Source organism: Alternaria arbusti, assembly GCF_024043155.1.
Source record: "Alternaria arbusti strain BMP 1465 chromosome Unknown scaffold_35, whole genome shotgun sequence".
In the NCBI taxonomy this organism is placed as follows: domain Eukaryota; kingdom Fungi; phylum Ascomycota; class Dothideomycetes; order Pleosporales; family Pleosporaceae; genus Alternaria; species Alternaria arbusti.
The window spans coordinates 23,380-46,706 of record NW_026249975.1 but is presented as its reverse complement, the minus strand read 5'-3'; the positions used below and the strand labels follow the sequence as shown (position 1 = coordinate 46,706).

The 23,327-nt window shown below is 52.0% G+C and overlaps 10 protein-coding genes across 10 annotated transcripts; 4 read left to right on the top strand and 6 right to left on the bottom strand.

Moving 5' to 3' along the window:
* Nucleotides 1-3,314: 3,314 nt before the first annotated feature.
* J4E86_011468 (uncharacterized protein) lies at nucleotides 3,315-4,736 on the bottom strand (the record flags this gene model as incomplete). The annotated part of the gene is made up of 1 exon (XM_051451959.1): nucleotides 3,315-4,736. One exon carries the CDS (start codon nucleotides 4,734-4,736, stop codon nucleotides 3,315-3,317), a length of 1,422 nt encoding a protein of 473 aa, XP_051296856.1.
* A 1,670-nt stretch (nucleotides 4,737-6,406) lies between these two features.
* On the top strand, nucleotides 6,407-6,698 carry J4E86_011467 (uncharacterized protein; the record flags this gene model as incomplete). The annotated part of the gene is made up of 2 exons (XM_051451958.1): nucleotides 6,407-6,607; nucleotides 6,681-6,698. The coding sequence occupies 2 exons, from the start codon at nucleotides 6,407-6,409 to the stop codon at nucleotides 6,696-6,698; spliced, it is 219 nt and encodes a 72-aa protein (XP_051296855.1).
* A 393-nt stretch (nucleotides 6,699-7,091) lies between these two features.
* On the top strand, nucleotides 7,092-8,687 carry J4E86_011466 (uncharacterized protein; the record flags this gene model as incomplete). Its single annotated transcript, XM_051451957.1, has 3 exons — nucleotides 7,092-7,146; nucleotides 7,195-8,312; nucleotides 8,361-8,687. 3 exons carry the CDS (start codon nucleotides 7,092-7,094, stop codon nucleotides 8,685-8,687), a joined length of 1,500 nt encoding a protein of 499 aa, XP_051296854.1.
* Nucleotides 8,688-9,243: 556 nt separating this feature from the next.
* On the top strand, nucleotides 9,244-9,746 carry J4E86_011465 (uncharacterized protein; the record flags this gene model as incomplete). Its single annotated transcript, XM_051451956.1, has 2 exons — nucleotides 9,244-9,575; nucleotides 9,638-9,746. The coding sequence occupies 2 exons, from the start codon at nucleotides 9,244-9,246 to the stop codon at nucleotides 9,744-9,746; spliced, it is 441 nt and encodes a 146-aa protein (XP_051296853.1).
* A 1,272-nt stretch (nucleotides 9,747-11,018) lies between these two features.
* On the bottom strand, nucleotides 11,019-11,513 carry J4E86_011464 (uncharacterized protein; the record flags this gene model as incomplete). Its single annotated transcript, XM_051451955.1, has 2 exons — nucleotides 11,019-11,322; nucleotides 11,404-11,513. 2 exons carry the CDS (start codon nucleotides 11,511-11,513, stop codon nucleotides 11,019-11,021), a joined length of 414 nt encoding a protein of 137 aa, XP_051296852.1.
* A 1,146-nt stretch (nucleotides 11,514-12,659) lies between these two features.
* On the bottom strand, nucleotides 12,660-14,040 carry J4E86_011463 (uncharacterized protein; the record flags this gene model as incomplete). Its single annotated transcript, XM_051451954.1, has 2 exons — nucleotides 12,660-13,945; nucleotides 14,019-14,040. 2 exons carry the CDS (start codon nucleotides 14,038-14,040, stop codon nucleotides 12,660-12,662), a joined length of 1,308 nt encoding a protein of 435 aa, XP_051296851.1.
* A 10-nt stretch (nucleotides 14,041-14,050) lies between these two features.
* Nucleotides 14,051-14,505, bottom strand: J4E86_011462 (uncharacterized protein; the record flags this gene model as incomplete). The annotated part of the gene is made up of 2 exons (XM_051451953.1): nucleotides 14,051-14,275; nucleotides 14,332-14,505. 2 exons carry the CDS (start codon nucleotides 14,503-14,505, stop codon nucleotides 14,051-14,053), a joined length of 399 nt encoding a protein of 132 aa, XP_051296850.1.
* A 461-nt stretch (nucleotides 14,506-14,966) lies between these two features.
* On the bottom strand, nucleotides 14,967-17,700 carry J4E86_011461 (uncharacterized protein; the record flags this gene model as incomplete). Its single annotated transcript, XM_051451952.1, has 8 exons — nucleotides 14,967-15,389; nucleotides 15,449-15,974; nucleotides 16,026-16,213; nucleotides 16,263-16,535; nucleotides 16,588-16,771; nucleotides 16,818-17,053; nucleotides 17,104-17,526; nucleotides 17,575-17,700. The coding sequence occupies 8 exons, from the start codon at nucleotides 17,698-17,700 to the stop codon at nucleotides 14,967-14,969; spliced, it is 2,379 nt and encodes a 792-aa protein (XP_051296849.1).
* A 1,734-nt stretch (nucleotides 17,701-19,434) lies between these two features.
* Nucleotides 19,435-20,852, top strand: J4E86_011460 (uncharacterized protein; the record flags this gene model as incomplete). Its single annotated transcript, XM_051451951.1, has 3 exons — nucleotides 19,435-19,664; nucleotides 19,709-20,306; nucleotides 20,397-20,852. 3 exons carry the CDS (start codon nucleotides 19,435-19,437, stop codon nucleotides 20,850-20,852), a joined length of 1,284 nt encoding a protein of 427 aa, XP_051296848.1.
* A 654-nt stretch (nucleotides 20,853-21,506) lies between these two features.
* J4E86_011459 (uncharacterized protein) lies at nucleotides 21,507-22,928 on the bottom strand (the record flags this gene model as incomplete). Its single annotated transcript, XM_051451950.1, has 5 exons — nucleotides 21,507-22,097; nucleotides 22,151-22,221; nucleotides 22,270-22,434; nucleotides 22,485-22,570; nucleotides 22,636-22,928. 5 exons carry the CDS (start codon nucleotides 22,926-22,928, stop codon nucleotides 21,507-21,509), a joined length of 1,206 nt encoding a protein of 401 aa, XP_051296847.1.
* Nucleotides 22,929-23,327: the final 399 nt, after the last annotated feature.

The following is a 23,327-nucleotide window of genomic DNA, read 5'->3' as shown; positions in this document are numbered from 1 at the left end:
CCATACAAGCAAAAACGATCTTCATAACGCGACACAACAGAATGCCGTACTGGAAAGCAAGTTAGAGAACCGGCCAATGGAAGGAGTCACCGCTTTGAGAGCTGAAATAAGCAAATGTGAGACGGATAAAAGCGGGCTGAGATGGTTTCGTGGTAATTGCCGCGCCCATTGCTAGGCTCACTGTCACGATGTTCCGTGGGATATTGGAATGAAGATAGATGGCATGTTTGGGGAGATGAAGGAAGCGGCTTTGACGGGTGGCGAGGAGGATAGGAAGGACGAGAATGGGGAGAAGGCAGAGAAGGACGAGAAGAAGTAGATGGCGAATTGAATGACGGGGAGATGCGGGGATAAGGCGATACGGGCTGACCGGGCAAGCAAGGACATTGTAAAGGCGAGGAGATAGATAAGGTAAAGAAACTATGCTCTTTTAGAGGAACTATATCATTCTGTGCACCAATTCTGCTCATTCAGACGTTGTATGAGGAATGCAGAAAAGTAGAGTGCTACCTTAACTAGCGCGAAGTCGGCAGTGTATGGAGAAAACGAACGCCTCTCACGGAAAGATAATAACATATGCGATACTAGCTGCTGTGTCCGACATGATCGATAGTTCAAAAATTATTGACTGTCTGCACTCTATCAGTTCGCTGCTAGTTCAACGTAGCTCTTTGTCATCGTTACGTTTTCCGTAATTCGCAGCAAATAAATCACCAGGACTACTTTCGAAAGGAGTGAAGCCACTTGTGATTTCTTTGCACCTCGTCTACTTGGTCAAAGCAAACAGCAAGCTCGAACAACTCAAGTACAACTATATCAGCACGATCGCCACAGACTCATCAGTACCACGCACTACATACCACATTCTGCCATGCTGCTATATGCCATAATCATCAAATCCATCATCTTAGCGAGCTACTGCTACGCCCTCTTAGTGAACATGCTTCGAAAGCAATGAAGGTTGTACTCGGTATCGCTTCAACGTACAATGATTTCGGCAACTTGTTGTACTTTGGCTTGTCGAAAATAATCACCCACTGCGCGAAATCGAGACGCCGCGTTTTCGAGAGCTTGTAAATTGTCTCAATCCAGAGGGTGAGGCAGCGTTATGGGTGAGTAAAACAAGCGTTGCCACATTCGTCATGATGCTCTACAAGCACCTAGAGCCTCAAGTTATCAACATGCTGCCGTCAGCTATCAGTAAGATACATGTAAGCTTTGACGGCTGGACAACAAAGGGCGGCAAACGTGGCTTCTTTGGTGTCATCGTTCACTTTACTGACGTGGATGGAGCAATTCATGACTTACCCTTCGACCTACCTCAGCTCGCAAGCGCTCATATAGGCGAAGATACCGCTTAAGCCATCGTTCAAACGCTCAAAGCATACGATATAACTCACAATAAGTTGAGCTACTTTGTGCTTGACAACGCCGCCAACAACGATACCGCGATCACCGCAATCGCTAGCGACTACGCCTTCGAGCCAACACACCGACGCCTTCGTTGTACCTGTCACACCCTCAACCTCATCGGCCAGAAAGTTATACGTGGGGCTGATAAAGACGCCTATCAAAACGCTCAAGAGCACTATAGTACTGAGGAAGACTACATGCAGCAATAGCGTCAGCATGATCCATTGGATGTACTGATTGATATAATCAACTACATCAAAACACCGCAACAGTACGATCTTTTCTGCCAGAAACAAGGGGAGGCCAACGCCAAGCTGTCAAGTGATGAGAGGCTTCAGATGCTTGTGCTGGTGAAGCCAGTGGTTACGCGTTGGAACTCATACTATTCGGCTTTTGAACGCGCTACAAAGCTTCAAGCCGCGTACAATCTATACGCCGAGCATCACTACAACAAGCCGCCCGAAGCGCCTGACTGGATGAGATTAAATGGGCTGACAGCTGCTGATTGGGCTATAATCGTCGAGTACCAGGTCTATTTAGAGCCGAAAAGGTTTGCAACTTAGCGTCTTGAAGGGCGTGGCAAAACTGGCAAGTTTGGTGCAGTATATGAGGTCATATCTGTGATGGAATATGTCCTTAGCTCACTCGAAACGCGTGCTCACCCATATAGTCTCGTCGACTTTAACGCTCACGCGGAGGCTCTCGAAGATTATCTTGCTATTAACTTGCGCGCGGCGTGGCGCAAAGTTGACGGATACTACAACAAGCTTAACGACTCGGCTATGCTTCTCTAGGCTCAGTCCGTACTAAGGCGAGGGAGACTGAAGCGGTATTCCGTGAGGTATCGTATAGAAGGTTTAGGTAGAAAAGAGTTATTAATATTAACTAATAGGTAAACAATACTAATTCTATATACAATAGATTAACTAGCTAACAATCTGTGTAAGAGATAAAGTATTTAAGTTAACCACAATAAGTATGGTAATGAAATCCATCCATCTTACATACTTATTGCAGTCTGTTCCTGCCATCAGATGTTCGACTTGCCATCACATATCGGCTCTGCCATCACTGATGGCTCTGTCTTGGCGTGATGGCACGTCACGTGACCCTAGTGTGCCTCGCACTGGTTACCTCTTCCTGACGTGGCTGTCGGTGCGTGTTTAGCCCCGATTCCTTGGTTCAAGGAGGACTCCTTTTTTGTCGCTTATAACACTCAATTTTCATAATACTACTATGTTCAATAGCATTTAAAACTCTGTTCTGCCTAGATATTGACACTGAAAATCCTCTGAACTAAACTGTGTGCCGTTGCCCTTGAAAACAGGCCTCTGCGGGTACGGGCAAGTTAGATTTGTTTGGTTCTTGGCATTCGTTCCAACCAATGAATCAGGCACAATACCCTCTTCAACCCAGGCGCGCATGGCGTCAAATGTTCCGCTTGGCTGACCACCGATCCCACCAGTACAATGTCCGACTCCGAGAGCTTCAAAAGGGCGAAAGTAGTCGGTGACATTAGGGTCCAGGTAGGAAACAGAGTTGTAGTATTGGCGAGATCCTTCGTAAGGTATCAATTCGTCAGCCTGAAAAAGGTTGATTGGTACTTTTCGCAAGAAAAGACATGCAGAACCATGTGAGAGAGGATCAACAACAAAGTAACTGTATTTATAAAAGTAGATAATAAGTTTTAACATTATAAAAAACAGTGTAGAGAGCGTTATGGCGCGCAGTAAGATGGTAGAGAGGTAGTAGAGAAGGTAGAAAAGGTAAGAATGGAGTAAAAGGTAGATTATAGTAAAGAAGAAAAGAGAGGTAAGAATAGAAAAAACCTGCGCTAACGCAATACATAGAGAGTAGAACCTGCGCTAATTTTAAATCGCAGTAGAAATCTAGGCAGTCGCTTAGAGGTAGGGTGCAACTACAGTGTCGTTTCTAACGATTTTCTCTAGCTTACCGCTAAGAGCCTCAAGCTGTTGCGGAACACTAGCGTTATGAGCAGCAGCAGCTTTAGGATCCCTCGGCGGCGGACCTAAGATAGGGAAATCGAGACGAGTCTTCTCCGTCCAGGCCATAATCTTAGGCTCCTCGAACCACTTCAGCCTGTTCTTAATGCCAGTCAAAAAGGTAGCTGTAAAATCCTCCGGCTTGCCACAGAATGGGACGGGCTCGCAGAGCGAATTCTTCTTTTCATCACTGTCGTACGTAGTGTCAATGAGTGCAAGTAAAGCGGCGCTGAATGCCGGCTGGCCGAACTTGACGTTCTGAACCGTAATAGTGCTGCCTTTGAAAATGGGAACAACGGGCCGGTATGGGAAACCGGACGCGCTGCAGTCGATATAGAGAGTGTCAGGCACAGGCTTGTACGTGCCCTTCTCCAAAGTGACCTTGTCTTCATCAATGCGTGTAACATGTCCTAGGCGTATAATGTTCTTTACGGTCCTGGCCAGTTCCATCTCCGCCTTTGAGAGAATCGCAATCTTCATCATTGTAGGCCGCACGTTCTTATCCATACGCACCGCGTACCCAGCTGCCTCCATGCGCTCAAAGATTTCCTGGGTCGTTGTAGACTCCATGAAGATTTCACCCTTCTTTGCTAGCTGCTCTTCAGGGTTAGGAGTAGCCTCTGGTGGCTGGAGGTAACCGCGTTCCAGTAACCAGGCGTCGCGCGGCATGATCCAGTGAATATTCTTTGGGTCAATGCCCTGATTTAGCATCCAAATGCAGGAGTCGAATGCGGTCTTGCCGGCTCCGACTAAGGTGTAGGCGCCGTAAGGTCGTTTCATTGTCGTCAAGCCGTTGGGCGTAGTAATGTTGACTTTGTCCGAGATTTCGTAGTGAGGTGGACGCATGGAAGGAACCGTGACCTTGGAATACGACGTGTCCACAATGCGCGTGTTTGGTCCGATTCGGAAACATTTTCCTGTGGTGATTGATTGGAACTCTCCGTCGCTGATATATTTGTGCAGTGGGTAATACGAAACCCGACCGGATGGGATGAAAGTATCATGCATGACTCTGCTGTAATACCCAACAATTTCGTCACCCGTTGCCAACTCGAAATAGCCCTTGTTCAGGCCAGCTTTATCGATTTTACCATCACCGAGCTTTCGAGAGCTAACGCCATAACTTTCGGAGGGCTGATGGAGAGTGACGAATGGGTACGCGAGTGTCCAATGGCCTCCCGGACGGGCATAACTGTCGACAATGGCTAGTGTAGCCTTTGTTTCAGTGACCAGGTAGTCGGCGAAGCTCATGCCCACGCAGCCTGCACCAATGATGAGGTAGTCGGGAAATATCGTCTCGGTCACATTGATTCCGGGCATCTTTTCTGAGGTTTGGATGTTGGAATAGAATCAAATAGTATCTGAAGAATCTCTTGGAAGCGTATTTGTATGTTTGAGATGATGAGATGGAAGTCTGGTGTAGCAAGCAGAGAGAGGAGAAAGCGGATCTATATACCTGAGTAGACACCCTGTCTAGCTATGATGCTTGTACTTGATTCATGATTGACGCGTACAATCTGCGAGCCACTATGGAAGAGAGCTCAACAGACTACTTCTTCGGCACTATTATCTCGCTGTTGATATCGAAAGTTATCCAGAGTAATTTGGCTTGTCCGCGTAAGGTTCCGGTATATCGCTGCCGAGCCTGCTGTTGTGAAGAAACTGGTCCGGTTGGTCGGAAGCTTCGAATTACGGACGTAAAAAAAGGACATGGGACTAGTGTTTTGGCTTGAACGTCAGTGTGCCAAGCAGTACTTGTGGGGAAATCGCTCCATGATACGGACGTAACGAAGGTGGGCCAATGTGCAAGTGGGCGCACTAGCATGGTGACGTTACGGTCCGGGCCTTGTCAATCCTGGCAATTAGTGTTTGCTGGAGTGGGAGCGACTTGCTGAGATACCTTCTGAGGTAGACATCTTAGCATGTTGTCGTGATTGGATACACCAACATGTTCCGTCCGCGTTTTGACGATACCTCCGCGCCTAGAGGAGACGGTCGATCCCGCGGACATGCACCTCGAGAAACACGAAATACAGACTGACGTGGTAGTTATGATAGCATACTCTAGAAACTGGCTTGCGAGTAGCCTTGCTAACTCTAGCAACATCGCAAACATCGCTATACAGCTTATTTACAGTAGCGATCGATGATCCGACGGTTCCGGTTACTTCGGCTTCAGTGGGCGTTCGCGTGACGGGCTAGTTCGCGTTCCGAGCTACCCGCTAAACATTAGATAATCGAGGAAATAAGGCTGTACAGCTACTAACAAAATTAATTGTTGTAAGATTATTTAGTGTATTAATTTATATACGCTTGCAAATAATTATAGCTACTTAGAATATCTTTTTAGTATAACGTAGGTGTATAGCGAGTAGCTAGAATAAGCAAGTAGCCGGCTTTTGCTAACGAAATGATGAACTAGAGAGTCTGCTCAGGGAGGGCGTGATCAAGAATTGGTGGGCACTCTTCGAAGAGCACGAAGATGAGCCTGATTGGATGATGAAGTTGATGGATTGTTTGTCGGAACATATGAAGGAAGAGGTATGGGAGGTTGGGAAGCGGAAGAGGAAGGAGGTGGAAGGGGAAAGGGAAGAAGAGGGTGGAGTGGAATGGGAGAGGAATGTTAGAGGGATGCCATGAGAATGAGATAACGCTGAGTGAAAGACATGCAAGATAGCGATGCGCGAACGAACAGCGCCCTTCCACTAGTTTCCAACATGTCACAAGACATGATCGAAGGGCGCCGTTGGAAGGCTGCACAGCACAAGTTTTGTGGCTTACGGGATGCGGTCCGCTCGGAACCCGAGAACCGCGTTGTTTAGTTTCGGCGCTTTAGACAAGATGCGAATATAGAAAGCAGCATGTACTGTACTAGAACGTGGAATCAAGAGTCGCAGTCCCTCTGATCGCACGCGAACAGTACTCACTCTTACCTTTCTTCCCGTGTGAGCCGCCTCGACACACCCTCCGAATCCACTAAGCTACCCAACATGACACCACTCTCCCACCACCCATCCCTCCGCTACCTCTCCACCTTCTTCAGCGCAATATTTCTCGCCTTCGGACTGACCTACATGTTCTTTCCCGGCACAGGCTACTCCCTTTACGGCTTCACCAACAGCCCCACCACATCCTCTGAATGGGTCATGATGGAGCGCGTCATGGTTCTCTACGGCGCCAAAGACGTGTTCGTAGCCGTTGCCATCTTTGCGACGACATGGTATGGAACGAGACGCAGCGCGGGGTTGGTGCTTGTGGCTGCAGGTGCTTGCGGGGGCGTAGATGGGTGGGTGGTTGGGAAGGAGGCGGGCATGGGAGAGTGGAATCATTGGGGGTATGCGATTGTTATGGTGGTGCTGGGGTGTGCTATGACGGGCGTGGTGGGGTGAGTGGATGGAGCGGTGGAAGTGACTGTGGTGGCATCTCGCCGCATGATGTTGAAATATGGGGCGCGGTCGGGATATGGGATGCTGTCGATATGGCATGTGGAAACGTGAGAGCATTCTATGACCTTTGTAAATATACAATGAATGCGACCTGCGATGGAGAAGAGTTGTCATGATGAAAGTGGGTTTTGGCATCTTGCACGTGCCCTCGCGCGTGGCTAACGCGAGGGGCGCGTCATTGCCTTGCATCCCGCGTTACTTGACCCGAACACTTGCATGAACATCCGTAATGACGGATATCTGGAGCGGAAATATTCTGCTACCCGACGGCAATGTTATCAAAGGTACGTATCATCTATCATTGGAAATATACAGTAGTTAACCCCCCACAGACGTCGGCCTCGCGTCGCAAAATGTCACGTCTTCTCCAGCCCTCCCCGCGACGGCTCTGCGCTTCCTCACCACGGTCGATACCGCCAAGATACCACTATACCTTGCCGCCGGCCCCAGTCTAGACGTATGGACGACAGAGGAAGCTACTCAGGCTTGGTTTGAGGCAGTCCTGCTGAGTAAGCCTACGTTGGCGGACGCGCCCAACACTGCCGCGAAGGAATGGTGGGACCTTGCGCGATCACAGTCGCCAATCGGTTTTCTTGTACAAGTCCAATTGGCTGGGGGAGAAGCTCGAAAACCTAGAGTGACTGAGATCCTCTTCTATGGCACCATCGCCGCTCCTACCACAGCTGGGCTACCCACACTACCATCCTCGTCCTCATACGTCGACAATGCGCACGCCGAGTTACTCCCCGAGCTTCGAATTCACGCACTGCCGCTTTCGTCCGATCTTCTGCATGCTACTAGCATCGACTTGCCCACAGATGCCGAGCCTCAATTTCTGCCGCCGCAGCACGATTTCCATGTGCCTCCGACGTCACCCAGACGCACCCGAGATATATTCGAAGAAGCTACCATTGCAAACAAGAAGGCACGAGGGAGAGGTGGAAGAGCAGTGTCGGCAGCAGCAGCCCGCGTGAGCGAGTCTCAGCAGGCATACAGCCACCGAAAGTCGTCGCTCTCTATCGATCTGAAAGCCTCGTCTTTCTCCGACTCCAGACCAACGTCTGCTTCCGACCATCTAGCCCGCCCTTCCTCGCGCCCACTCTCGCGATCACCGAGCATAACCTCCGATACAAGGCCTCTCAGCCGAAAGGGTCAACCCGACGCGCATGCCAGGCGATCGAACCTGTCACAGGTCGCTACGGTACCCATACAGCCTGAAGAGCCAACAACAGAGTCGCGAAACAAGGACGCACTGGTCAAGGTGGTCATGGCAGCGATGCGCATGCATGGCTTGCAGCAGCGGAAACAGAACAGGTCTCGCCGCGCCTCTGTGGCTGGTGCCGAAGAGAGTCAGCAGCGCAGTGAAGAAGCAGCCGCTGAAGAGGCGGCGAAAGACGACGAGTACAAGCTGATATACCACCAAACCTTCAAGGGTGCACAACTGGCACTGGTAAGACGCGTGAACCTACATCCGAGACGCTCGCTGACGATACTGCAGAGAAAGCACATGTCCGAGAAGCCGCTACATGCCACGCCTGACCGAATGCGAGACATCGTCGAAAAGCTCCTGGCGCTCTTTCTCTCCGACCCGCTTGCGGAACCTCCGCCTCTTGAGATACCCGCGGACCCAGTTGCCACACCTGGTAGTAGACCTAGATTTGTTATACCTGGATCCACACATGGCCATGCCAGTCCATTCGACTTGCCTAGTACACAACGACGTCCTGGCATGATGAGATCTGTTACCGATAGCCATGTTTATACGGGATCGCCAGTGAGCAAGAAGAGGGGTACCATGGGCGAGACGTTGACTGTGCCTGCATGAGGTGCGGTGCGAGGTGCCAATACTGGATACGAGAACAAACTCATCACCGTCGGCTATGCTGATGCACTCTCCGGCGACTGAATACGAACCACGGACGCGTCACTGGGAATTTGGAGTTGAGCTATCCTTGCATGTTTCCTTTCTTGGCACCCGCTGCCACGCTTGTCACCATCAGTAAGCACTGTGGAACAACCATCAACCCTCCCAAAGCGGCAATCGTTAGAATTGATGCCGCAACGCCGTAGCTGTGGTACAGCGATGACTTGCGTGCCCTTGCAGCGGAGCCTTGCGCATACGAGTGGCGTCATGAACCACGGAAACCGATCTCGACCCGAATTCGTTGCCTCAGATACCTCGAAGCACCGTGGCTATGCAACGTAGCATCGGGTGCTTCATCACGGGACCGACATAAACTATAGTGTCGCAACGATGGTCCCATATACGGTGAGCAGAGCTATAAAGCCTCCTTGTCGTCTCTTTGAAGAAGAAATCAACATCAACAACGCCAACAAGCTTCTCATACACCCATCCGGCTAAGCCATACCACATACTCAAGATGCTCTCCAAGATCACCGCCCTCATCCTCCTCGCCACCAGCGCATCCGCAGCAACCCTTCCTCGAAGCGCAGACTGGACCTGGGACGTCACTGATTTCAGCAGTGTCTGCTCTGCGTCAGCATGCCGCTACTCCTTCAACGTCTCCGCACCCGCTGGTCCCTCCGGCCAGCCAGCTTTCGATGCAGAGTTCTGCTCCGGCACCAGTCTCCAGGGTGGTTACAAGTCCTGCGGCGTGATTGGTATTGATGTACCAGGCGATGTGCAGACGCAAGAGTTCAACCGCGGGAGTGATGTCGGCGCGACTGTTAGTGTGCAGTACACGTTTACGCTGTGAGTATATCATATGGGAGGAGGTAGGGGGTTTGAGAATAGTGGGAGCTGACATGGGGTAGGGGTGAAGTGAGGTACACGTATACGGGTAACGAGACTGTTCAGCATACTGGATTGGGCCCGACTGGGAACTTCAGTATTGTTCCCACGGAGGTGACTGCTGTCGCATAGGACGGTGGGGAAGTCGCGGTGCGGGTAACGACAAGCGAGCTGACATGGAAGAAGGCAGCTCAAGCGCACGGCGACTAGCAGAATGGCGAGATCAGCTAAGCATATCGTGTATTTGCGTGTGCAATTCATGTACTTCTAATGGTCGACGAAAGAGCGGATGGTCTTGCATTACAAAACCAACAACCACACAAAACCAGACAAGGTTTCCTCAAATTGGGCTCCTCACCACCGTTTGACGTTCATTCTTCCACCCGGTCTCAGTTCATGCTCGATCGGTGTCATGCCCACTCCAGTCCCCTCGCGAGATTCAACACATCACCACGCACCGCTTCGCGTCCATGGTCCTTCGACCCCTTCCTATCCTGAGTGCATCTTGCTCCTCTGCGTCTTTGTCGTCTGTGTCTTGGTCGTCTCCTGTATCATACTCAAGATCATCATTCTCCTCGTCGTCGCTATCCAGTTGATATTCATCGTCGTCGTCGACAGCTTGCGGAGCTTTCAAAGCCGCCACATAGCCTGGTGGGTCTCTTGCCACCACAATGATGGTGATGAGGATCGGGATGAACAAGCTCGTCGCAATGAGAGCCATCAATCCTGGGGAGTTCTGATTTGCGTCTAGAAAAGGGTTGAGCGCCCAGGACGCCAAAGTGAGAGTGTCGAATATAAGCCAGCAGACTCAGACACAACCCAATAATCGCATTTCGAGCTCCGCTTCTGTCCGGGTAGCGAGTGTTTGGCGGTGCACGTTCTGGGTGGACATCGGTCGGAAATTGTAGCGTCGAGACATTTGGCTTGGAGATGTGCTTGAGGTTCTAGATGAAGAATAGGCAGTTGCATATGAGGCATGGCTGGCCATAACATACAGCCTTCGCAGGTGTTTGCTGCGAGATACATGTGTTAGATGTTTCTTTGTTGCACGAATATAGAAAAGGCCTGTAACTTCATTACTGTTTCGCGCTGTGAGGCTATCAAGTGGTTTAGTACTATGCCTCAGAGTGAAAGCACTCGATGCGTAGTTATAGTCTCCCGAAGTTAACACAATCGCCTAGTACATTGGTAGAAGCTTGATTGCACGGCGGTTGTTTGAACGGCTAAAGCGCCCAAGACCTTTGTTCACATGTACATGTCACCCGTGTAATTTCTAGAACTAAGTAAAGAGCGGGCACTCGTGAGAGTAGTCCAGCGGTTACAGATCATAGTACATTCATCTCTACTATCATTCCCGTCCACTTCTATCTTACTATCCCCTTCACCTGTCCCATTCTACCCCCACTATCGCCATTCCCACTCCAAGCCTTCCACCTCCCCGAAAACATTAACATGCAACGTTCCACCCTGCATCATGTTGATGTACATGCTTCCACCCCGGTGTATGTGAATGTTGATCTGCGTTGAACGAATTTCGTAAGCGGCTCCCTCCTCGACCTCCACTTCTTCCGGCTGCTCGCCGTGCTCTTCATATTCATCTTCTTCATCATCTTCGTCGTTGCTGTCCTCGGCATCTTCAAATCTCTCCGCATCGTCGATGTGCGCCTCGTTGTAAGACCTCTCAGCTTCTTGGACGAGCATGACTGCGCTGCGATCACGCTGACGAACTCTAGTAGGACGGGCTTGTCTGATCCTCTGGAGACACCGGAGCAGGGCTGTCCATACGCACTTTACGAAAGCGACGACAGCGAAACACGAGAGAAACTTGACGATGAAAGACGGCTCATAAGGAATGGTTCGGCTCGGAACTAAGACGAGAGACGCATTGGGGTTGGACATGGTACGTGGAGTGGATTCCGGAGGCGTGTTGGTGTAATAATTGAGATCTATAGATGCAGGCGACGCGACTGTTTGAAGTGCGCGAGGGTGTTGTGATCAGTTGATCAAGCCTAGGACAAAACATGAGATATAACGTGTGCGGGTGTTTGCTGTGAGATAAGGCGCTCGAATGCTGCGTTGATGCTCTTGCAAAGAAAGATCTCGTAGCTTCGTTGAACATTCGCGATGAGTGCCTATCAAGTTATCTGTTATGGCACTTCAAGCGTAGCCATGGCCACCCGGGGTTGACACGCTTTCCAATACTTTAACACGCACCGCTGTCCAAAGCAGAGCGGGCTTCATGCTTTTTCCCAAGAATAATTTGATGGAATACACAGGCCATAGAATGTTGGATGCAAAGGTCTGTCGTTCCTTCACTGCTGTGTATGAGCGCTCCGACCAGCGAATTCGGTGGATGCAGCGATACGGCCGCGCGGTAGTACCAAGGGGTAGTCCCTGGGCGTATGTAGCTCGTTGAGTTTTCGCAATCTACGGCGCAATCACGAAATTCAAGTAGCGACAAGCGAATTGATGCTGAGACGGGCGCGTTGATGGAGATGTTTGGAAGACGGCTGGGGGTGCGGAAAGATGCCGCGACAATAATGGCACTGCTGACTAATCATGATCCGCACTTGCCACGCGATGCCTCGCGTCTTCTGGAGGTCGCTCATCGCATCCCCAGTGTCAGTGTCACCAAAAGCGCTGCCGGCGACATCGTACAGCCTCTAAACTGGAGCCTGCGAAGAATCAATCCTGAAATCGCTCCCGCCATGTACGGCATAGCATATCGCCAGCATCGTCCGTCGCCTGGCGACGTGTTAGATCTGCATGCGGCTTCTTCAATTACATCCATCACGAACTTCCGTCACCACATTATATATATATCCATTGTTTACCCAGGTATACATCAATCTCTCACTCTGGTCAAGGGAACATATGACACCCACCAAAGGCAGATAACCAAAACTCCAAATTCTCTCAGCGTGTCGTCAAGTGCTGTCTTACATACCAACGCAGCCTGCAACGCGCATGCTCGATCTCGTGCGTTTTGAGGCCGTCCAGCGAATGTGGCACAACAACGCCCAATCACCCGACTAAGTGCGCAGCTTAGTACTCAACATACCACGCTCGGTGCAGCCTCACATTATCGAACCGACCCTGCACCGCTCCGCAAGCCACAGTTGTATCACCCTTTTGCGGATCGGCCGCGAAATCCAGCTTCAGGTCCTCACCGCACTTGAGGAAGCCAGGTCCGTCGGCGCTAGACTCGAAGTAACAGTCCTCCTTACCATCGATCTTGAGAGGCCACGTCTTGCCCGCCTTCACATAAGGTGGGTCGTCGATATTGGCGTCGTTCTGATACATGTCCTTTTTGAACTTGTCTTCGTCATCGACAGCGTTCTTGAAGCGGCCATCGTCGACACAAAGTCTGACTGGCACACCTTGCGGGCCCTGGTGGACCTTCCACCACCTGCTAGCACCGTAGCTGGCCAGCAAGATCTGGATCGAATGCGTCGCCTTCGGCTTTGATGGGGTCGGAGCCGGCGTAGGTTTGGGTGGGTAATCGATCTCAAGCTTCTCTTTCACTTTCGCCATGATCGCCTTGGCCATCGCACGGTAGCCGCTCTTGGTGGGGTGGAAAGGTCGAAGTGTCAAACCGGGGTAGTTCTGCTGATACGGGCCGATCATATCGAGCCATTGCAGGTTGTCTGGATCTTCTGCGACGGCTACATCGTTGTCCGACTGAAGCGCGGCAGTCAGGTTGAATTCGATCTCGCGAGGGTCGTCCGTAAATCTACCGGTCTCGAGCCAGCGCTCGAACTCAGCTTGGGTTGGCTGGCGTCCCTCCTCTGCGTTACCATCGCCATCGTCTATACCTCCCACCATTTCGTCCTGCCAACTGAAGATACCGCTCGGGGACATGTTCCACAAATAGACATTGTCGCCGAAGTATTGGTCATACAGCGTGTGACCAGGCTGGCAGAAACGGTGACCCTCCAGATGCTGGTCTGTATCGACAAAGGTCGCCCGCTCCGGATGAAAGCTGCCCTTCACCCCGTCCTCGATGGTCTTGTTCAGATAGCGAATAAGCGCATTGATGCGCTTCCGCAAAGCAAGACTAAGCCTCGGACGATCACTAGACCGCAGACCAAAGCTCACATTACTACACCAATCGCCCTCGCCGCCCTCGTCGAAGAAGAACTGGAAGTAGCCAACTACAAAGAGCCGGAACTTGGGGTTCTTCTTGATCTTGGGATGATCGAAGACTTGATTGACGATCCACCGCGCGTCTTGGAAAAGCTGGTCGCGGCCTGTACCGAGAATGTACTGCTTCGTAGCCTCGAGTTCCTTAGCACATTGACCGTTTGGATCGGGGTATTCGGGACCGTAATCTGCTCCTTGCGGCGCGAATATGCACGCATATGCGACGCGAGCGAAGTTCGCATTGTTGCTTCGCATTGTTACCGCCGGCCTGCAACACGATCATGTTGACGTTGTCAGGGACGTCGTTCAGCTGGATATGGCCCAGATGCGGCTTGGGCGTCGATCTGTCGCCAGCGAGTGCCTGAGCAGGACTGGAAGTGGAACTCTTGCTCGCGGCCTTCGGGGATCCAGGAGTTATCGTGGCTCATCTGTGCGGCGTACGCATGATTTATTCGGAGGCAGTGGTCCATGTTTCCGTCGTAGTCGGTGGTTCCGAAGAAACCGTATGAGACGCCGCTCTATCCAGGGTTCAGCGAATGTCTTCGACGAGGCGATAGCGTATTCATGTACTTACCGCCCATGAGTCGCCGAGACCAGACCAAACGTACTTGGTGGAAGCCACGTTGACTTCCGCGTCGGCTGCCACCGTTGTGTTCTCATAGAGATCTGAGGTGGGGCCATCGAGAGGTGCTGCAAATGGTGTAATAGCTATGGAGGCTGTCAACAGAAGAATGGATGGCCACTGCATGGTCGCGAGGACTTAGGGTCTGATCGGATGGTTGTCCACGGATCTCGATGTACGTCTAATGGCTCAGTCTAACACTAACAAGTCCTCTAAAGTCCATTTGACACTTGGATTAGTAAGGAGTAAGTACTCGTTAGTAGAGAAAGTGTGGGTCAAACTAACTGCATTGGTGTCGTGGAAGAGTCCAGGCGACTACACTCCCGTGCTTCGCCGCATGGATCAAGATTGTACCTCAGGTGAACGACCTCTAATGCTGGAAAGGTCGACATAGCATTAGATCCCCCACAAGCTTCGAATGATGAAAGGTCATGAAAACGACAATAGAATTCCTCAATTACGCGGAGTGAAGCAAACAACCTTAAGACCGCAAAGCACGGTATTCGCCCTCGATTACTCCAGTCATGACAAAATACAGGCGGCTACCAGGCTCACACGGAAGACAAACACGATAGGAAAGACTGATCTCACTGCATCTCCTTCCCTACCGCCTCACCAACCTGATCGAACGGCCCAAAAGGATGCTGCTTGCGCTTGAAACCAATCTTCACGCGACCGACACGCTGCATCTTATCCTCAAATTGAGTCCCGATCCGCAACACAGTCTCTCTGTACATCGTCGCGGTGGTCCAGTCGTAAGAACAGCCGATGATGCGCTTCATACCGCCTTCAGAGCCAGCCATGAGGAAGCACACGGGTGGACGCTCGGCGAGAAAGAGCGTTGCAGTCATGTTGCCGGTGTCGACGAGAGTAAAGACGCGTTGCTCGCCTGGTCCAGCAGTCTTCGCTCGTTGTACGAGAGCTGCGACAGCAGGGTCGGAAGTCGGGTCAACGGGGACGCACTCGCCGTGAATGTTGCGATGATGCCTCGACAACGGGCTAGCTGCTGCCTATGAATTGCGACGACAAGATTAGCACGACGTCATTAACAGGACGAGAGCATACATACGGTCCACTTCATGCGCCCAAGCCTGCCACCAAAGATCTGGCTCTCGATCGTGTCAAGGTCCATGTAACCTTCGAAGCCAAAGAACCAGCATTGCTGTTCCCAGAACTTGCCAAGGAAGAGAAGGCGTAGCAGCCATGGTGATAAGCCCATGACCACCAAGGAGTATAGTAGCAGGACGATGCCGATAGTGTTTGTGATTCCGGGAATAGCGACGAGTACGCATGCAGCGATGAAGATGATACCGCTGAGGCGAAGCATTCCCTTCGCGAGGAAGCGCTTCCAGGAATCACGCCGGGTGTGGGCGACAGGTGTAAAAGACTTCCACCGAACGTTCGCAGCCCGACAACCATCAAGGATGATGCTGTCGTCTTCTCCAACGCCGGCGATGCCGACATCTTGTGGCAGTATGTCCCAGAGCTTGGCGTTGTATGCATCGTCCATGGAATGCCAAGGCTGGTCTGGATGTTTGGGCAACATGCAGATCAGGCGTTCGAGAAGCTGATCGCTGCCGTTCGCAAGAGAGAGTCTGTGAGATGTTAGCAATGCGACGAGTGACTGCAGTCGAGTCACGACATACCGAGCGAACGCTTGGAAAGCAGAGTCCGTGCGATCAATTTGTGGCCTGACACGGAGCAAACCCATCAATGCGTAGCTGTGATCTCCGGGAAGATGCTCAGTGGTGTCGCGGTTATGCAAGCATTCCAGAGCAAGCGTGACCAGCTCGAGCTGGCTGAGGATCAAGTTCCCCTCGTAATGGTCGATGAGCTGCGGGGATTAGCGGTCATGTGGATGTCGGTGTTGGAGGCCATCTTACCTGTCGCGCGATGTGTGCATCATTTTGCCAGACGCGGGCAGCAAACTGGTTCTTTGGCACTTGAAGTGGCTGTGACAGATCACTGTCGCGCACATAGACGCAGATGTCTTTGCCAGCCGGTGCCAGGAGGACTTCAGGAAAGGTCCATACCCGGTAGCCCCATTGTTGAAGCATGAGATCAGGTGTGTTGATCTCATAACGGTTGTTTGCTGGAGGGCACACGGCGATTGCAAGAGATTGCGCGCCTCGAATGACGTCACATATGCGATAGACCTCCAAGCTGTGTTAGCGAGGGTACAACCATACGAATGGGCTATGTGCTTACATCTTCCTCGAGCTGGTTGTCGGGCATGCAAGAGCACCCCACCCAATACGCAATAACGCCGGCATTGCGCGCCGCCACGTCAGCCATTTGATGTAGAACTCCGAAGTCTTCGGGAGTGTTGAACTGCTCAGCTGTATACGCGATGAAGACGTACGAGAGGTTATGGGCATCGTGTTGAGCCAGCCTGCAGATGTCAGAGATGAAATAGAGGTACGCCATTGTTGACCTACCAATCGTCGACCATGGTGATGATGGCTGGCTTTCCTGCCTCTCTTAAAAAGCAGAGATATCGAGGACGCAACACACGTTCGGCAATAGGGTTAGCTTGACTCGAAGCATGGCCTTGAGGCCTGTGCATCTCGATCGCGTTCTTGGCGACCTTGGGATATCCGAAGTACTGGTATGGCAGGCCATCGTAGCTTCCACCGTTGCGGGACGCGATCTCAGCAGGGCTTGGACTGGAGATCTAAACGCGCCGTCAGCTGGGTGATCAAAATGCGGATGGAATGGACTCACAAAGATTGTGATGAAGCAGGATGCGACGAACCACTTGAGACAAAGCATAGGAAGATCTTCGTTAGGGATGTTGCCGTGATTGCGCGCGAAGTCGATGTGATTGAACGGCCAGTTCGCCAATCGCATGTAGATAGGTGCGACGTTGCGGACGAAGGTGCGCCTGTGGGTAGAGCCTGTATTATTCTCGTAGATATCATCGACAGCTTGTACGACAAGCTTGGAGACCTTTCCGTCCCAAGATGAGATGTAGCGGTCATCGTAGTCGCCAGTCCATTCGCGGTCAAAGATGTCTCGATGTCGGTGCTGACCAAGCTTTTGGTACGCAAGACCGGGCTTGCGGTAGAAGTTGGGGCGCTCCCACTTCATTGTAGTCCATGGGGAGAAGATATGTGCGTATCCCTTGGGAGCGATTAACCCGTTCCGCTTGATTGCGTCAGCAGGTGACAGTACTCCAAATTCCGAGCCTCATACCTCTATCACTGACTGTCCTAGACGCCTCTGATTGGCTTCATGGTCGTCTTGGGAGGCAGGGGGATGTCCATATGGTGCGACTTCGCGGACAGACGCCTGAGCGTCATTGCCTATCATCTTCGCCATGGCGTGAGTAATGCTAGGCAAAGCAAGCACACAGTCGATTTATGAAGCTTGACTGCTGGTTGGAATGCTGGAGCGGCGGTTGTTGATACTGTTGATGTGGCTGATGATAATATTCAACTGGTGCCTGTGCATCTATGAGAAAGGCATGGAGAACGGAGAAGCGGGAACGTACTTGAGGCGCGACCGTGGGCTGTGGGTGTGGGACTGGTTGGTGTTGCACAACAACCGCAGGCTTCAGAGAAGTGTTGTTTGGGTCGTAACCACCTCCGTGGTGCGGTTGCGTCTGATGAATGAGGTCAGGTGGGTATCCCAAATCAACAGGACAGAAGCAAAGACGCACCGGATAAAATTGCTGATGCGGCGGTACTTGCACAAAAGTGTCACTGCCGGGATCGAAGCCACCTCCGTGTCTTCCAGAGAGATTTGGAGGGTAAGCCTTGAGATGGTTAGCGGGTGATCGACGTGGAGGCCGGAGAGTCTTTGTACCATTCAACGTCGGTTTATGAAACTGAGCGGCGGTAGTCTTGAGCCTGCCCTTTAGAGACCTTGAGGCCGGCGATCGTGTCTAGTCTTATCAGGTTCAGGTCCGTTAAAAGAATGTGGTCAGGTGGCACGAGGATATAGCGCCTGCCTGGACGCGCGCATTTTTGGAGTCGTTGCTTTTGACTGTATCCTGGACTTCAGCTCAAAATCACCCTTTCTTGGATTGGCCATTCTCTCGCATTTGGACCCTCTAACTTCCACTTCACGATATTGTGGCGTTTGGGTGGACCCTGTATGCAGGAGACATGTCTAGAAAGGGTCGAGGCCTTATCGATGCGGCCTTCAGTACCACACGGTGGTGACACTCCATGTGGGTGTCAGTCATCGGACTGGATGTTGTCCATTTCTTGGCTTTGTTGGCGCGGTGGGCGACCTCGGGGACTTTGCATATCGCCTATCCTAGTCATCTGGTGTGGCTTGAAGCATTGTTCATGCGAATGTACGGTATGCGGGGCTTGCCGCCTCTTAAACGAGCGCCATGCAAACGGTGAAGAACTTGAAGTTTTGAGTTGAAGTTGAGATCTGTAGGAGCATACACAGCCTACGCATCACGAAAGACGTTCGCGAAACGAGTTTGTGTTATTCGAAGACATGCCTGCGCCTGAGAGGTGCAGCTGCGACATTCGCCGGGCGCAGGAATCTGTGTGATGCATCGTCCTTGGTGCACTCGAGTACCAACGGGTCTTACTGTCAAATTGAACTTGAAAGGTACCGCTTTTCGCATTCTCGCGTACAGTACCATTTCGAGGGTCTCGGCTGTTTACCAGCTGCCATCTTGGCAGACTCAGCCTTGCGCCACCAATAGCGTAGCGCTGACGGCCTCTGCCGATAGGCTCGCTCGGACACTCCCTTCAGCTCTTGAAATTGCGTTTACCGCTTCGGACCAAAGCTGAAAAACGCCAAGTGCAGAACCGCTGGCCCGTGGCCGCATGCTTTCGTACATCACACCACGAGAGCGATGCTAGGCAGATTCTCGCTTGACAGGGTGCGCGGTTACGGTTTCGTCGAAACCAGTGGCGCTGGATTTGCCCGCATGATTGACTGGGGCTGATAAACGAGCAGTGCAATCGGACAGACGCCCGGGTGTTGTCGCTACCAGTAAAGTGCTCATGCAACGTAGGCAAGTGCTGGAGTACTGAGAGCTCTCTGCAAGTCATAGTATTCGCACTTTTACTGTCGCATTTGACTGCAATGATACCAAGCAAGAAGACAACTTTGTGTCGGCAACTGAATGCTGATCGCCAACCCTTTGACGAGTTCCGGATGAGAGCTGTGGCAGCTGCGGCGAAGCAGCCAGAGACCGCTGGCATAACACTAGACCTGTGCGAATGGCTTCATGACGCTGATAAAGGAATTGAGCAACTTGGCCTGAAATCTGTACCAGATCTCGAGTCAGAGAGTAAAGGGATGGTTCGCGTGATGTGAGTACTTCCGTCAGAGGCACTCGAGATGCTGATCATCATAGAATTGCGCCTCGCGACACACCAACACCGGGAGCAGATGCGCTGGTAGAGCTTTTCGATTCATGCGGTATTCCGAGCGCGTTTGTAGACGAGAGCCTGCGAGACGTTTCTCAATCTTTTGCAGCGCGCGAAGACGCCGATGGCACGACGTGGATCTGGTTCCACCTCTTGTGTAAAACGTTAGCAGTGATCGATAACAAGATCGCCCCGGGCCCAGGTTTCGTGGAGGCTGAGGGCAAAGAAGCTAAGAGTCGACAGGCGGCGCGAGCTCAAAGCCAGGCGAACTTTTCCTGGATCAAGACAGGCATCGTGTTGAAGATCCGGAAACAATCAGACGACCCGCCTCCGCCTGTACGAACATCGAGTTCCGACAGCGATAAGACGTTGGCTCCTACCCCGACCAAAGCCGCGGTAGAGCTGATATGTTTCGGCGCACCCAGTACCCTACGGGACCGAATTCGGGCACTGACGAAGACGACATCGTGCGAGGCATTGCTGGAAGATCCGCATATGCTTCTCGAGCTCGTGTTCGAGGAGATGTACAAGCTCCTGGACTGGACAGCCTGGGCTGTGTCGGATACGTTCGGGCCTTTGGAGACGGTGCGTGCGCTCCTTTTTCGACCAAGTGTCATGCTAATGTACTGTCAGCAAACCTTAGGGATAGCCAGTAGGGTTGGAAAAGCGACAGAGGAACTGCCGAAGGACCTCTTCACTGGGCTTCACAACCTGGCCAAGCATGCCATATATCTCCACGAGAACTGTGAAGCAGCATTAGCCACACTAAACGATCTGTATACCCATCATACAGCGCTGATGGGCACTGATCCAAATACCTTACAGAGACAAACCAAAGAAGCACTCAAATATCGACAGACTCTATTCGAATCGACGCAGCGACGGCTGACAAGTCTCAATGCGCGGATCTCGAACATCATCGGCTTGTCGTTCAACATCGTCACGCAGGGCGATAGCAAGTTGATGCAGTCGGAGAACCAGAGTATGAAGACAATCGCCGTCATGACGCTATGGTTCATGCCGCTAGGCACGGTAGCTTCCATCTTCGGTAGCCAGTTCATGAAGCTGCAGGATGAGTGGCCGCATCATATTACCGTCTCGCAGGACTTTTGGCTGATGTGGGGTATGTGAACTGCCACGACCTGCTCGTAAGACGCGCGCTGATCCTTTGTCGCAGTCATCGCGGTTCCTTTGACCCTCGCGGTCCTGTTGAGTAAGTGCAACCCGGATCCGGGGCCGCTGAAGACGTGTACTGACCTAACCGGCAGTTTGGCGGGTGTGGTACATGGACGCAAGGCACAGATTGATAGACGGAGTAGAAAAGAAGCAGGGTGAGCATGGCTATATGGGGTGGAGGACGTTACCACAGACGTTGCGCAGAGTGAAGGCGAGAAAGAGCGTGCCCGATGTGTGAGCCCCTGGGTCCACGGTCGATGATGTCATCAGGGCGCAGCGACCTCGGCAGCTGCCGCCGCGGCTCTATAGGCTCTCCATCTCGGGCTGCCCTGCCATCGCTCTAAACCCCGCCAGCGCTCAGCAGTGTACGGAACGACAACAGGTTCAGTCGTTTCGAGGAACAATGAGACGAGCGACGAGCCCATGTGCTCTTTCGACGCAGCCTCTCCATCACAAATGCCGGATGAAACAGCATCAGTAGAGTCGAATGACACCACTTCAGATTCTGGCTCAGCTATCGATCCAGCGATGCCACAACAGTTACTGATGACCGAGGGAGCATCAATCGACCATGACCTGTTTCATGTAGCATCCCCATCACAACCCCCCTCACATCATCCCATGATCCACCCCCAACCCCAACCCCACCATCGCCTCCCCATCCCTCTGCGCAATATCCACCGCCCCACTAACCTCAATAAAGTCCTCCAACTCCTCACTCGTAGTCTTCAGTTTCTCCTTCACAGCCGTCACCCCCTCCGTCCCCACAATATGCCTCGCAGGAGGATTATCATGCCCCCCAATCGCCGTAAGCGCATGCACAGTCTCCGCAATCAAATTACTCTTCACCCCCACCGGCAACGGCGCATACAAACTCGTCACCGTATCTGAACTCAACAAATCGCCCATGGTGGGTTCGGCGTCGGGGTTGGTGTCTGACATTACGCTTTCGTCTCCGGGGGATTTTGTTGTATTTGTGTTTTCGTCGAAGGGGGGATGGGCAGACGGGTTGTCGATTCTTTCTAGTTTGTCGAGGAGGCCAGAGAAGATTTCGCGGGCTAGGGGCGCGGGGTTCTCGCCTTGCAGGTATTCGGACATGGGGGGCACGGAGGTTATGCGGTTGGTGAGGACGTTGACTTCCATGTTGGCTTGGACTAGGGACATTTTTACGTTGAAGGGGGCGATTTCGTAGGCGAGGGACTGGTGGGTGTTAGATGATGGGGTAGTGAGGGTTGCGGGTGGTGCTTGAGTACATCGCAGTAGCCTTCGACGGCCCATTGGGAGGAGCAGTACATGCCTAAGCCTGGGGTTCCAAGGTGGCCAGCTGGGAAGGGTCAGATAAGGACGTCTTCATAAAGTGATGTTGACTCACTGATACCAGTTATCACGATGATGTGGCCATTCTTTCGTTCGCGCATGATCGGAAGTACGGCTTTGATGATGTTGACATTCGCGAAGAAGTTGATCTCGAAGATCTCATCGACCAGGCTTCTGGTGCGGCTGGTCTGCGCAAGTTCCTCTACTGAGCCGATCACAGCTGTACATGAACTGTCAGTTTCATACTGTCAAGCAGGGCAAGGTCACAACCTTCACTAGCAGCGCACAACAACACGTCGATGCGCCCAAACGCCTCCACAGCTTCAGCAACAGCTGCTTGACATTGGCCGACCACCCTACAAAACAAAACCAGTCAGCAATGCGCAACACCCCACGATAAATACCGGTATCAAATACTCACCTACTATCCAACCCAACAACCCTCAAATGCTCGCGCCATCGGTCCGTCTGTTTCACATCCTCCAAAAACGTCCGAAAATCCTCACTCTGGCCTTCTCTTTTCTCAAACTCCAGCGGCATAACACCCGCGACAACATAATCACCATGCTCAAGCACTTGCCGAGCTAACGCGATGGCAATAGGCGATGCGCCTCTTGTGATGAACCAAACGCGCGGAGCATTGTGGGGCGGGAAATGAGGGGACTTTGGCCGTGGCGGCTTCGACGACGCAGGTAATGGCGCATTGCTTGTCATGTCGAGGTTAGAAGGGATGGTGTGCACCTCATGTTGACTGGCGCGTCTTCATGCTGCGGCGATGGGGATGCGCGGTGGAGACCGGGTATGTGGGGCGTGGAGGGCGCAACGCCGCTAGTGGTGAGGCTTAGCGTGGTCGAAAATGACTGAACGACCAGAAACACCATCACGACTTTGCCAAGACTTGGGGATATTGCGCATTTTACAGTCAGAGCAATCTGAGTCTTAGAAGGATATACCTAGAGATACTGGAGATCTCTTCGCTGTTGTCGTTCTGACATCCAGCCTCAATCTACCTCCTGCACACCCACAAAAGACGCCCTTTCACCTTCACTTCAGGTATGTCAACTCAGTCGTCATCGGCTGGCCATGAACCAGCCTCCTCGATTAAAACTCTTC